The sequence below is a fragment of the Carcharhinus amblyrhynchos genome, chromosome 2, assembly GCF_965287045.1.
Source record: "Carcharhinus amblyrhynchos chromosome 2, sCarAmb.v2.hapA, whole genome shotgun sequence".
Lineage (NCBI taxonomy): Eukaryota > Metazoa > Chordata > Chondrichthyes > Carcharhiniformes > Carcharhinidae > Carcharhinus > Carcharhinus amblyrhynchos.
The window spans coordinates 129,001,642-129,015,288 of record NC_137325.1 but is presented as its reverse complement, the minus strand read 5'-3'; the positions used below and the strand labels follow the sequence as shown (position 1 = coordinate 129,015,288).

Genomic DNA, 13,647 nt, shown 5'->3' with positions numbered 1-13,647 from the left:
TCAGCTCTTTTCTCCCCTTACAGATGCTACCAGACCTGCTGAGATTTTACATAAGAACATAACAAATAGGAGCAGGAGTAGGCCATCTAGCCCTTCGAGCCTGCCCCGCCATTCAATAAGATCATGGCTGATCTGTCGTGGCTCAGTTCCACTTTCCCGCCCTCTCCCCATAACCCTTAATCCCCTCTCTCATCAAAAACCCATCAACCCGTGTCTTAAAAATATTTAGCGAGGTAGCCTCCACCACTTCAACGAGCAGAGAATTCCAGAGATTCACCACCCTTTGAGTGAAGAAGTTCCTCCTCAACTCCGTTCTAAACCGCCCCCCCCTTTATCTTGAGGCTATGCCCCCTAGTCCTACTATCCTTTCTGAGCGGGAAGAGTCTCTCCACCTCTATCCTATCCATCCCATTCATCATCTTATACATCTCAATGAGATCTCCCCTCATTCTTCTAAACTCTAACGAGTACAAGCCTAGTTTATTCAGCCTCTCCTCATAGCTCAACCCCCTCAACTCCGGCATCAGCCTAGTAAACCTCCTCTGCACTCCCTCCAAGGCCAAAATATCCTTGTGTAAGTACGGCGCCCAAAACTGCACACAGTACTCCAGTTGCGGCCTCACCAATGCCCTATACAGCCGCAGCAAGACCTCCCTACTTTTATATTCAATCCCCCTCGCGATGAAGGCCAGCATCCCATTCGCCTTCCTGACCACCTGCTGCACCTGCAAGCTGGGTTTTTGCGACTCACGCACAAGGACCCCGAGGTCCCTCTGCACCGTCGCCTGCTGCAGTTTTTCTCCACGTAAGTAATAATCCTTCCTACCATTATTCCTACCAAAGTGGACCACCTCGCACTTGCCAACATTAAATTCCATTTGCCATTTCCTGGCCCATTTGCCCAGCCTATCTAGATCCTTCTGTAGCCTCTCCCCACCCACTGCACAATTTGCCTTTCCACCAATTTTGGTGTCATCAGCAAATTTCAACACCATACACTCGGTTCCCTCCTCCAGATCATCTATATAAATGGTAAATAGCTGAGGCCCCAGCACCGACCCCTGGGGCACTCCACTAGTTTTCCAGCATTTTCTCTTTTGGTTTCAGATTCCAGCATCCGCAGGATTTGCTTTTACTCAGGAAGGTTACAATCTTTATAGAGACTAATACTTTTTAAAAAGAAATTGGATCTACCGGTTAATAGCTGAAAAGGATGGCAAAATAAGATTTTTAAAATTGTTACTGTAACAAATGACTAAAAGCACGCATGACTAAACACTTTTTTTTCTTTTTGTCGGCAACTTATATTTTAAACTACAGAGTGGAACATTCACTTCATACACTTATCACATTTCGAACCCTCTGAATTCTAGTCCTTATAGAAGCAATCCACAGATACTCCAAGCTTCCTGTACCTACGTTTCACCAAGTAGTGACTTGGGATGGCCATCTCCTGGTGTTTCCCTCAGTTTCCAGTAAGTTTCTTAAATCCATCACCCACAGTCTGTTATAATGATTCTTCTAACCCCTGAGTCGAACTGCTGATTAGCTAATCTTGACCCTAACTCCTTCTATCTTGGAAGTAAATGTAGCCATGATGCCAGCATTGGATGGGGGTAGGCACAGTAAGAAGTCTCATAACACCAGGTTGTAGTCCAACAGGTCTATTTGGTAGCACGAGCTTTCGAAGCGCTGCTCCTTTATCAGGTGAGTGCAGTAAATGGATAATTTGCAGCATGATTGTTTACAACAAAATACCTACTTACACTATAAGCTGCAGAGTGGAGCTGAGACTTTGGGGACTCGGAGCCTACTCACTGTAAACTCAGAGATGCGGCTATTGTCCCGAGGCTAAATACCTTACATCTTCTTCTCAGCAAAATAATATAAACCTTCCTTTAACTACTAACAATCAAAGTGCCCAGGCTAACTATCAGGCAGACTTCAAAACACACAAACCCAAAATTTACCCAAAATTTAAAGCTACAGTCCCAAAATATAATCATTTCATCAATCTCACAATGGTAACAGGAAGACCTGCTACATTCAGTGTTTCTAAGATACTGAAATGGGCAACGGTGCCATTTCTCTTGGATCAAAGACCTTGGGGGCAGAACTCAACCCAAAAAATGCTGGCAGCTGTGCATACTCAACAACGCCACTAGGGCAATGGTAGCTGCAACTTGGCATGCACCCAATCAAGGCCCAGGATCTTTATGGACCCCGGCCACAGTTTAAGTTTACTTATTAGTTTCACAAGTAGGCTTCCATTAACACCACAATGAAATTAGTGTGAAAAATCCCTTGTTGCTATACTCCAGTACCTGTTCGGATACATTGAGGGAGAATTTAGCATGGACAATGTACCTAACCAGCACATCTTTGGATTGTGAGAGGAAGCCCCAACAGACATGGGGGGAATGTGCAGGCTCCGCACACTCAGTGATCCAAGCCGGGGATTGAACCCGGGTCCCTGGCGCTGTGAGACAGCAGTACTAACCATTGTGCCACCGTGCCGCCCAGGGTGATTGGTGGTGGGAGAATGATGGACACAGGAGAAGGGGTTGGCAGTGAGGGCGGGGGATAACTATCAGTAAATCCACCTCCTTTCAATGCCTGGGTCCCTCACTCAGGCACTGAGTACCTTTGAATAAGGCGAACCTTCCAGGGTTCGCTTTCCTTCCTCCCAAATGGCAGTTTCATAGAATGCTACAGTGCAGAAGGAGTAGGCTATTTGGCCCATTGAGTCTGCACTGACCACAATCCCACCCAGGCCCTGTTCTCACACACACACACACTGACACACACACACACTGACACACACACACACTTCTTTGGGTCAATACCAGCAGCAGCGAAATAAGGCCTAAAAGCAGGCTGTCGCCATTCAAAATATTGCGCAGATCATTCAGTATTTATCCTTCAACCTTTCTATAGTGTTTTTGGCTGCAGAAATATCTTTAAAAAGTTTTGACACTGCTTGTTTTCTGAAGAAATGTTTCACTGCTTCACAGCTCCTCCAGCGATCAGGGAGCTCGCTGTTAACTTTGGCTTGTATCGATGAAAATTAAAGGAAAAAGTTCTCATGCCTCGGCATAGTATCGGACGTGCGGACACTTAGGTTAAATAAATGTAATCTTTCACATCGTGATTTCCATGGTCACCACACTGTCTCTCACTGTGTCATTAGTCATTGTAGTTGCTGCATTCACACTGCTGCTCTCATCATTTTGAGGACATTGAACAGGCAAATGTCAAATCAACATGGGCCTGGAGCCCGGGATGCTTTCGTTGCTGGGAGCCAGTTTTGGTAGGTTTTAGCAAGTATGCAGTGCGCCGAGGGAGACAGTGTGTCGTGCTAGGAGTTACACGCTGTGGAAGGGAATGCTTTCTCAGAGAAACGTAACATCAAATGGAGGCAAAGCAAAATAAAACAGCAACCTTCCCATTCAGTCCCTGCATGTTGCACCTTCATGGTATTTTCACCCTGAGATATACTGATACAAAGAGCTTATTACCATCTTGTCATGCCGGTCCACGGGCAGGCTGAGCCGGTAAGATTGTAAGAAAATGGGCTCCCTCCCCAATTTATCGCCTATCGTCATTTTCCTGGCATCAGATATCTGTCGAGATCAGTCTCATACCTGAAAAGGGTGCAAGACTGATTGCAATATTTAAATTCTATTTTAAATAGAAGGAGTGGACAACGGGGGTTTGCGGTGGGGTGGGGGGGCGCAATTTGCCAACTTGTATGGGGCTGGCGATTGGCTGAAGAGGCCAGCGTTAGTGGGGTGGGGGAGACAGAGACAGATCTCTCTCTGTTCTGAGCTGTTGCACAGAACAGAGAGATCTGCACATGCGCGCTTGCTGGCTTTTGGATCAGCTTAGATCCTGCCCCCTCCCCCTGTTGGCGGGAAACAGATCTTGCTTCACTTTTTGCTGAGGGAAGATTAGGCTTTTAACGCCCCAAAAAAATCAGCATGATTTCCTCCCGTCTTCACGCTCATTTGATACATAGAATTTTTTTGGTGAGATCGCCCCCAGGGCTTTATTTCATGGAATGATTTTAGACGTTATTTATTAATGGAATAAGCTGTTATTGCTTTAGGAGCTAGGTTCCTCTCTTTGTGTAACAGAACATACAACTAACCTTTCTAAATTAACAGAGCACAGCAATGCTGACACCGGAAATGGCCTTAAATAACAAAGGATTAATTGTTAAAAATTCTCTGAAGAATTGTAGAACTCAGGAGTATATTGTATCCCTACAATTTGGATTGTCACTCCCTGCCAGATTGTTACTAGCTCAGGTGGCATTCAAATAACATGACTGTACCGAGAATAGCTTGGAAGCCAATGAGAACACCAGTTCCATTTACAATATCCTTATCTGCTCATCAGTAAATACAGTAAGGAGTCTCACAGCGCCCAGGTTAAAGTCCAACAGCTTTATTTGGAATTACCTGTTGGACTTTAACCTAGTTTTGTGAGACTTCTTACTGTGCCCACCCCAGTCCAATGCCAGCATCTGCCCGCAGTGAATAAACATGGACCAAAACAAAAAAAACAGTAACGGCATTTTTGGGCTATAATAGAAATGGCTTTAGCTTGCCCTGCCAGATTGGGTAACACCTGCTTTACAGCGCATCCAATATTGCTCTCACAGAATCCTATGGTGGGATTGTGGTCAGTGCAGACTCAATAGGTTGAATGGCCTCCTTCTGCACCAACCACAATCCCACCCAGGCCCCTATCCTCATAATCCCACGAATTTACCCTAGCTAGTCCCCCTGACACTAAGGGACAATTTAGTACTGCCAATCCACTATTTTGGACCGTGGGAAGAAACCGGAGCACCCGAAAGAAACCCATGCAGACACGGGGAAAATATGAAACTCCACACAGACAGTGACCCAAGCCAGGAATTGAACCCAGGTCCCTAGTGTTGTGAGACAGCAATGCTAACCACTGTGCCACCGTGTCGCCCTCTCTACTGACTTCAATACAAAAAGCTTGGTTTAAAATTAAAATATATGTTAAATTTATCTCATAGCTCTCCTAATATTGGGCTTTTTGAAATCTTGATGGAAATAAATATCTTAGCTGCACAGTGTTTAACACGGCTGCCTCACAGCGCCAGGGACCTGGGTTCGATTCCCGGCTTGGGTTACTGTCTGTGTGGAGTTTGCACATTCTCCTCGTGTCTGCATGGGTTTCCTCAGGGTGCTCCGGCTTCCTCCCACATTCTGAGAGACGTGCTGGTTAGGCGCATTGACCCAAACAGGCGCTGGAGTGTGGAGACTAAGGGATTTTCACAATAACTTCATTGCAATGTTAATGTAAGCCTTAATTGTGACTAATAAATAAACTTTAAGTAGTCTGTCATGCCTTTGGCTGAATGAACCTTCCCATTTTTCACCATTTGATGTTTTTTTAAATGCCTTCCCAAGATTAAACCTGCTGACTCCCTCCCATCTGTGTTGTTTTTAGGTTATCGTGACCAACTGCTTTCCTCCTCTCTCTTTGTTTCACCTAGTTCTACATTGAAGCTCCTTCACTTTCCCTTTCTAGTTCTGATCAAGGGTCACTGCCCAAAACATTAATCAATGTTCTCCCTCTCTTTGTAGAAGTGATTTTTGTTTACGTTTTTAATTTCGCCGATTTATTTTCTTCACTTGAGAGCCCCAACTCCCATCTCGACTGACCGAGTCAAATATTCCAATCTCCCGGTGTCAGTGCTGCGACGCAGATACCTACACCCTTGTCTGAATAATCGTAAGCTAAATCGTTGCCACGTTATGAATTGATTCGAGTTGTGGATTTGGGCTGAAGAAGAAATGGACTGAGGCAGCACAAAGCAAATTTGTCCGTCAGAAAAGGATAACTTATCACACCTGCCTAGATTGTGCTAATAAAATGGAGTCCCTATTCCCGCCCGGAATAAAGTATCCTCTGACTGGGGATTTTGGGTGTATTAGATGCCAATAATACTGCCAGAAGCTTTCATTTAAGATTGTCTGCTTTAGAATATTCAGATGGTAATTATGTAAAAACATCCTCCTTTTTTCACAGTTCACAGAATCATAGAATCCCTACAGTACAGAAGGAGACCATTCAGCCCATCAAGGCTGCACCGACAATGATCCCACCCAGGCCCCACTCCCACAAGCCAATGTTGGGGGGGGAGTAACACTTCTCCCAATGTATGGTGTACACAGTGTACTAACTGCACTGGAAGATTGGAGCGCCTGTGCAAATGGCACCCCTAGAGATCAGCAGCTGGCTTTCTGGTGTGAATAGGCTCCGCTCACTCCCCCTGCTAGTGAGAATTGCAATCGGGCTCATTTATTTCTCTAAGTGTCGCATGATTGTGTCTGGGAACTCGTCCAAACAAATGGACGTAATCTCTCCTGTTTCCACACTCGTTCAGCACTTCAAATTTTTTTGGTAAGTTTGCCCCCCCCAAATCTATTTGCGCTGCAGACGTTTATGTTGTGATCCTAGCATCATAGCAGTATCACAGGTTGAAATAGAAACCTTTTAAAAAACAACCAAAGCTCCATCAGCTTGCATTCATTACAAGCTAAACATGTTCACTCAGCGAATTCTCAGACAGCGCCTCCCTCTCCTCTCTTACGTAGATCAGTTTGATGTGTGTGTAAATGTCAGGGACAGCTCCACTCAAACAGACATGACTTACAAGTAGATAGTGAAGCAACATATGCTGAAGTGGGAGATATAATGCTTCCACTCTTTTGCTAAACCCTCACCAGGTGCCTGGAAACTATAAATGTCATTGAAAGTGTTTGAGTACAATCAATCTCAGGTGCTGCCATAAATGTGATAAAGATCACCAATTTTGTTTGTTTTAAATTAAATCTGTTTGAATTAAAACTGCTGTCTCAACACAACAAAGGCAAAACATATTTCCCACATTACAGTAGTGACTATCCACAGAAGTACTTCTTTGGACTGAAAGTGCTGGGGGGGAACTCCTGTGATTGGCAAAGGTGCTATATAAATGCGGCCTCAATCTTTTGTTGGCAAATACTTCAGTTTGTGTTAAATGTTTACATTCACCAAACTTTAGTTCCCCTTCCCTTTCGCTTAATTTGTCTTCACAGCAGAAGGCTGTGCATGTGCTCTGTGTTACTGGTTGCATACCAGTAACACAGAGTTAGTCGCTCAAAAGAGTATCAGCAGTGACGAAGTACTGGAGAAACTAAAATCCAACAAATCACCAGGATCTGATGGCCAACATCTTAAGGTTCAAAGAGATTGCAGCACAGACACTGGATTCTCTGGCTATGATTTTTTCAAAATTCCTTACATTTTGGAATCCTCCCAGCAGACTGAAAGTTAGCAAATGTAACAAGAAAGGACGTAGAGGAAAAAAAGTGAACTACTTTTAGCCTGACTTCTATTATTGGGAAAGTGCTGGAATGATTATTAAGGAGGTCTTAACAATACATTTAGAAAAGCATGGTGTGATTAGAACAAGCCAACAAGATTTTACTCAAGGGAAATTCTGTTTAACAAGTTTACTTTGAGGATGGAACTAGTAAGCTAGGTAAAGGCGAACCAGTAGATGTAGCATACCTGGATTTCCAAAAGGTTTTTGAAAAGGTGCCACACAGAAGGTAATAGGTAAGATAAGTATGCATCAGATTGGAGTTAATATATTAACATGGATAAAGGATTGGTTGTCAGATAGGAACCAGAGAGTGGACAAAAATGTCACCTTTTCCAATTGGCAAGCTGTGAATAGTGGAGTTCCTCAAGGATCAGTGCTGGGGCCTCAGTTATTTACAATCTATATTAATTACTTAAATGTAGAGACAGGGAGTAATGTATCGATGTTTTCTGATGATACCAAATTAGGTATGCTGTGGGAAGGACACAGAATCATAGAATCCCTACAGTGATTTGACTGGATGGATTACATTAATGGACTAGCTTGTCCCTCAGCCACTCCCCCCAACCCGTCCAGTACCAATCAGGAAATGTTCCTCACCATCTGAGAGATCCGTGCTGTTGAATTTGTTCAGTCGAGTCAAACAGTGGATTTCCTCCTGTTTTAACTCCAAGTACAGTTGGCATTCAGAGTGGATGCCGTTCACCTGCAGACAGCAGGAAGGAAAAGGGGTAGTTTAATATATTTCACCTCTCACTCACAACACAGAGCCAGCTACTAACATCTGCAAAATGCTATTAACACACAAATAGCAAGACATCCGATCGGCCTTTTGGCTAAAACCAAGCATCTGATCGAGCCCAAGATCAGGAGCAATTGCTCATCTTGTCATCCTGGATCTTGTCTGTCTCTCTTGTGGGGACCTTGAATTAAAGTTTGTTTTCTAATTACAAGTAAGGCTTACATTAACACTGCAATGAAGTTACTGTGAAATTCCCCTGAATTGGATTCAATTGGATTTTGAATTTGGTTTTTGGAGCAAGCAAGGAATGGATTTGGGTTTTTCCCAGTCCATTCGGAGCATTGGCTTTGTAACTTTGAGAATGGAGTAAAACATCGGGTGGAATTCTCCCGTCCCACCCGCCACGGGAATCGTTGCGGGTGCGGGGTGGATGCAAAGGTCCATTGACCCTGGGCGGGATTCTCTGGTTTAGGGGCAAGTCTGGCCAGAGAATCCCACCCATTAAAAAAAACACATCAGATTGAACCCAAGATCAGGTGCAGTGCCTTTTCTTGTCAGGTTGGATCTTGTATGTCTCTCCTGTGGGTTTGGGGGCGGGGGGTTGGGGCGTGGGGCAGTGGGGGCAGGAATTGGATTGAGTTATTTTTTGGAGCAGGCAAGGAGATGGATTAAAGTCTTGCCCTGTCCACTCTGCACACTGGCTTTGTAGTTTTAAGAGGCGAGTACAAACTGTGGGGAAACTGATACAGGCAGCCTATTATGAATGACTGGGATCGCTCACAGATGGTCAAGTTATAAATATTACTATCTACTGGGGATAAGTTAGCTCACCAACTTCCTGAGAATTAACTTTAAATCTGGTGCTGAAAGTTCACACCACACACACATTTATATCTAACATTTAATATACTATCTCCCTTTACAAGGGCAGCACAGATTGAGGATCAATTATAGAATAACAGAATTGTAGAATCTACAGTGCAGAAGGAGGCCATTTGGCCCATTGAGCCTGCACCAACAACAATCCCACCCAGGCACCATAATCCCATACGTTTACCCCCCTAATTCCCCTGACTCTAAGGGGCAATTTTTATCATGGCCAATCAACCTAACCCTCACATCTTTGGACTGTGGGAGAAAACTGGAGGACCGGAGGAAACCCACGCAGACATGGGGAGAATGTGCAGACTCCACACAGACAGTGACTCTATCCAGGAATCAAACCGAGGTCTCTGATGCTGTGAGGCAACAGTGCTAACCACTGTGCTACCGTGCCGCCCAAGTCTCAGCTTTGGTCACTGTCTGTGCGGAATCTGCATGTTCTCCCCGTGTCCACATGGGTTTCCTCCGGGTGCTACAGTTTCCTCTCACAATATAAAAGACGTGTTGATTAGATGCATCAGCCGTGCTAAATTCCCCCTCATTGTATCCGAACAGGCACCAGAGTGTGGCAACTAGGGGATTTTCACAGTAATTTCACTGCAGTGTTAATGCAAGCCGACTAATGACTAATAAATACACTTTAAAATAAAGTGCCACTTCGATGCGTTCTGAAGATGTGTCACAGTAAGAAGTCTCACAACACCAGGTTAAAGTCCAACCAGTTTATTTGATAGTAGTTCCACAAGCTTTCTGGGATTACTAACAAATAAACCGGTTGGACTTTAACCTGGTGTTGGGAGACTTCTTACTGTGTTTACCCCAGTCCAATGCTGGCATCTCTACATCCTGAAGATGTGTCACCACAGGCTGCACCGAGCGAAATGATTCAATGGGCTCTCCCCGAGGGAGTCCCAGCATTGGGGTGATGCTGTCCCGTCCTGAGCCCGGATCCAGCCTCACTGTTCGAACAGCACTTGGTGCTGACCCGGGCTGTGAACAAGATTCAGCGCAAGATTCACACTGGGAACGCGGCTCAGAGCAGGGAGGCTCGATTCAATCTCAATGCTGTGAGGTTGGAGGAGGGATGTGGCAGACCCGGACGGGAAGAGTTTGCAGCAACATCAGGGACACGGAGACAGGTTAAAGGGTTAAAAGGACAGGTTAGCAAGCACGCCAAAAACAGCTATTGGTGTCAAACTGCCTTTAAAAGGCTCTAGGGAAGGAAGACTAGTGATTGCCCTGCTGCCCACTGGAAGCAGGTCTATTAAATATATATTATGTATATTTATATTAAATACTGCATCTAAACTGTCATTTAAAATAATCCCCAAACCACTGTAAAAGGCAAAAAATTGAAATAGGAAACTAATTTGCCCACTCCTTGTTTCCACAGGGTCATCCATAACATTGATTCGGGCTAATTACAAAAAGTCAGTTGATTAGGGGAGAGATCAAAACCTGAGTTATTTCCTCTAAAGTTGGCTGTAAAATTGGCCGCCCCGCAATCCCACTTTGGGAAAGTGCGGTGGATGCAGTCTGTCTGAACACTGTACACACCGCCACTCACTAATACACACCTCATCCCCAAACTTACCGACAGCAAGCTGCAGAAGGTGAAGGAGATTTGCAGCAGAATGTCCCTCATGGTGAAGCCTTTCTAAGCTGCTGCTTGTGGCACCATCCGAGCACACTGCAACTAGCGATCCCACACTCAAACTGTACACTCAGTCCCACCTCTCCCCACACAGCTTCCCGCCTGCAAACTTCATTCAAGGCAACTTTAATTCCAAGTGATACATTAAGGTCGCTCCTCTCTCTGTCTCCCGCCCCTCTCTCTCTCTCCCTTCCTCCCCCTCTCTCCCCTCCCCTCTGCTCCTCCCTCTCTCTCCCTCCTCTCCCTCTCTCTGTCTCCCGCCCCTCTCTCTCTCTCTCTCCCTTCCTCCCCCTCTCTCCCCTCCCCTCTGCTCCTCCCTCTCTCCCTCCCCTCCCTCTCTCTCCCTCCCCTTCACCCTCTCTCTCCCTCCCCTTCACCCTCCCTCTCTCCCTCCCTCCCCTCTGCCCCCTCCCTTCCCTCTCTCTCCCCTCCCCTCTCTCTCCCCCTCCCCTCACTCTCTCTCCCCCTCCCCTCACTCTCTCTCCCCTCCCCTCACTCTCTCTCCCCTCCTCTCTTCCCCATCCCTCCCTCTCTCTTTTTCCTCTTCCTCTCCTTCCCCCCTCAAACTTGCACTCCCTTCCCTCTTCTTCCCCTCTCCTCCTCCCATCTCTCCCTTTCTTTCCCTCACTCTTTCCATCCCACTCTGCTTTTCCTTTTTTTCTTCCTCCCCACTCCCTTCCCCACTCCCTGCTCTTCCCTCACTCACCTCTTCCCTCTTTCCCTCCCCTTTCGTCTCTCCCCCCCTTCATTCTTTCTCCTCTACCTCCGTCCACTCCTCCCTCCCTCCCCTTTTTCCTCTCTTCTTCACCCCCTCTTCTCTTCCTCCCTTCACTCTTTCCTCTCTCACTCTTCACTCTTTCCTCTCTCCCTTCCTTCACTCTTTCCCCTCTTCCTCAATCCACCCTTTCACCCTTCCTCCTCTCTTTCCTTTCCCTTCCTCACTCTTTCCCTTCTCCCTCCTCCCTCCTCCTCCTCCCTCCACTTTTCCCTCCCTCAACTCTACATGGTAGTTGTAAGAAGGATGTTCCTGATGATGGGAGAGCCAAAATTTTGGGCTCACAGTCTGAGAGTACAGGGTAGGAAAGGCAGCCAGCATAATTAAGGACCCCACGCACCCCAGACATTCTCCCTTCCACCTTCTTCCATTGGGAAAAAGATACAAAAGTCTGAGCTGATGTACCAACTGACTCAAAAACAGATTCTTCCCTGCTGCCATCAGACTTTTGAATGGACCTACCTCCCACTAAGTTGATCTTTCTCTACAATCTAGCTATGACTGTAACACTACATTCTGCACACTCTCCTTTCCTTCTCTATGAACAGTATGCTTTGTCTATATAGTACGCAAGAAACAAAACTTTTCACTGTATGTTAATATGCATGACAATAATAAATCAAATCAAAACGAAAATTGTTTTGGACAGAGCTGAGGAGACATTTCTTCACCCAGACGGAGATCAGCCTATGGAATTTACTACCACAGTAAGTAATCGAGGCCGAAACATTGTGGACAGGATTTTCCAGCTGTCCTGAAACTGGAAAATCCTACCCGAGGTCAATGGACCTTTGCATGGTCCCCCCTGCCTGACGATTCCTGTGGCGAGAGGAATAGGAAAATTCTACCCCCTCCCTGTTTGTTTTCAAGAAATGGGTAGATGTACCACTTGAGGTAAAAGGGATGAAAGGATAAGGGGAGAAGGTGGGACGAGACTATTGAGTTGGATGATCAGCCATGATTAGAATGAATGGTGGGGCAGCCTTGAAGGCTCAAATGGCCTCCTTCTGCTCCTATTTTCTATGTTTCTATGTTTTTTCCTCTCTCTTTTCCTTTCCCCCTCTCTCCCTTATATCTTTTCCCCACTCCTTCTGTTTTATTTCTTCCTTCCCTTTCCACACTGTCTCCTTCCCCTCTTCACCTCTGCCTCTCCCGCTTTCCCTCTCCCGCTCCCTCTCTCCCTCCCTTGCTCTCCGCAGTGGCCCCCCACTCTCCCCTCCTCCCACGTTTTAAGCATTTGGCTTGCCTTATCCCCTTGAGGACACCCTGAGCTCAGTGCTGGATGTCCAGAGCAGCCCGGTGACTGGGCGAAGTTGCCCCTCATTATTCGATACCCTTCCTCTGGTGGCTGATGTGAATTGGGGAGGGGGGGGTGGGGTCGGCCCTCTCTGGGCCGCCCCTCTGTGCAGATGCTGATTCAGTCAGGGTGTGTGATGGAAACAGGACGTAGGCTGCATAACAACATAAAGCCAGCTGCAAGTTCAAGCCCGAGCAGAGGTCAGTTTGGATCCTTCCTAATCCTCCAGATCTCAGCCCAGCGCCTCTAACAAGAGATTCAAATGTGCCTTCTCGGTAAATAACAACAACGAGAAATTATCAAAATTGCAAAACTTAACTTCAGCATTCTGCAGTATTTTTAACATATTGAAAATAAGATAAGTGTTCTGGATATTAAAGAGAATTTGAAAATGCTGGCAAAGATTCAGCAGGTCAGACAGTGGCTGGAATTGTTTTTTTACTCATTCATGGGACACGGGTGTTGCTGGCTGGGCCAGCATTTATTACCCACCCCTAGTTGCCCTTGAGAAGGTGGTGGTGAGCTGCCTTCTTGAATCGCTGCAGTCCATGTTCTGTGGGTTGACCCACAATGCCGTTAGAGAGGGAATTCCAGGATTTTGACTGGGAAGGAACGGTGATATATTTCCAAGTCAGGATGGTGGATGGCTTGGAGGGGAACTTGCAAGTGGTGGTGTCCCCATGTATCTGCTGCCCTCGTCCTTCTAGAAGGAAGTGCTCGTGTGTTTGGAAGGTGCTGTCTAAGGATCTTTGGTGAATTGCTGCAGCGCATCTTGTAGATAGTACACACTGCTACGACTGAGCGTCGGTGGTGAAGGGAGTGGATGTTTGTAGATGTGATGCCAATCAAGCGAGCTGCTTTGTCCTGGATGTGTCGAGCTTCT

At 46.1% G+C, this 13,647-nt stretch overlaps 1 protein-coding gene across 1 annotated transcript in view; it reads right to left on the bottom strand.

Moving 5' to 3' along the window:
* Positions 1-10,759, bottom strand: part of vipr2 (vasoactive intestinal peptide receptor 2) — a 163,745-nt gene extending 152,986 nt beyond the window's left edge. Inside the window, exons 1-2 of the mRNA XM_080217467.1 lie at positions 10,633-10,759; positions 8,015-8,120 (exon numbers count right to left, since the gene is read on the bottom strand). Coding sequence (XP_080073593.1) covers positions 8,015-8,120; positions 10,633-10,683 — 157 coding nt within the window. The 5' untranslated portion in view covers positions 10,684-10,759. The remainder of the gene's footprint in view (positions 1-8,014; positions 8,121-10,632) is intronic.
* Positions 10,760-13,647: the final 2,888 nt, after the last annotated feature.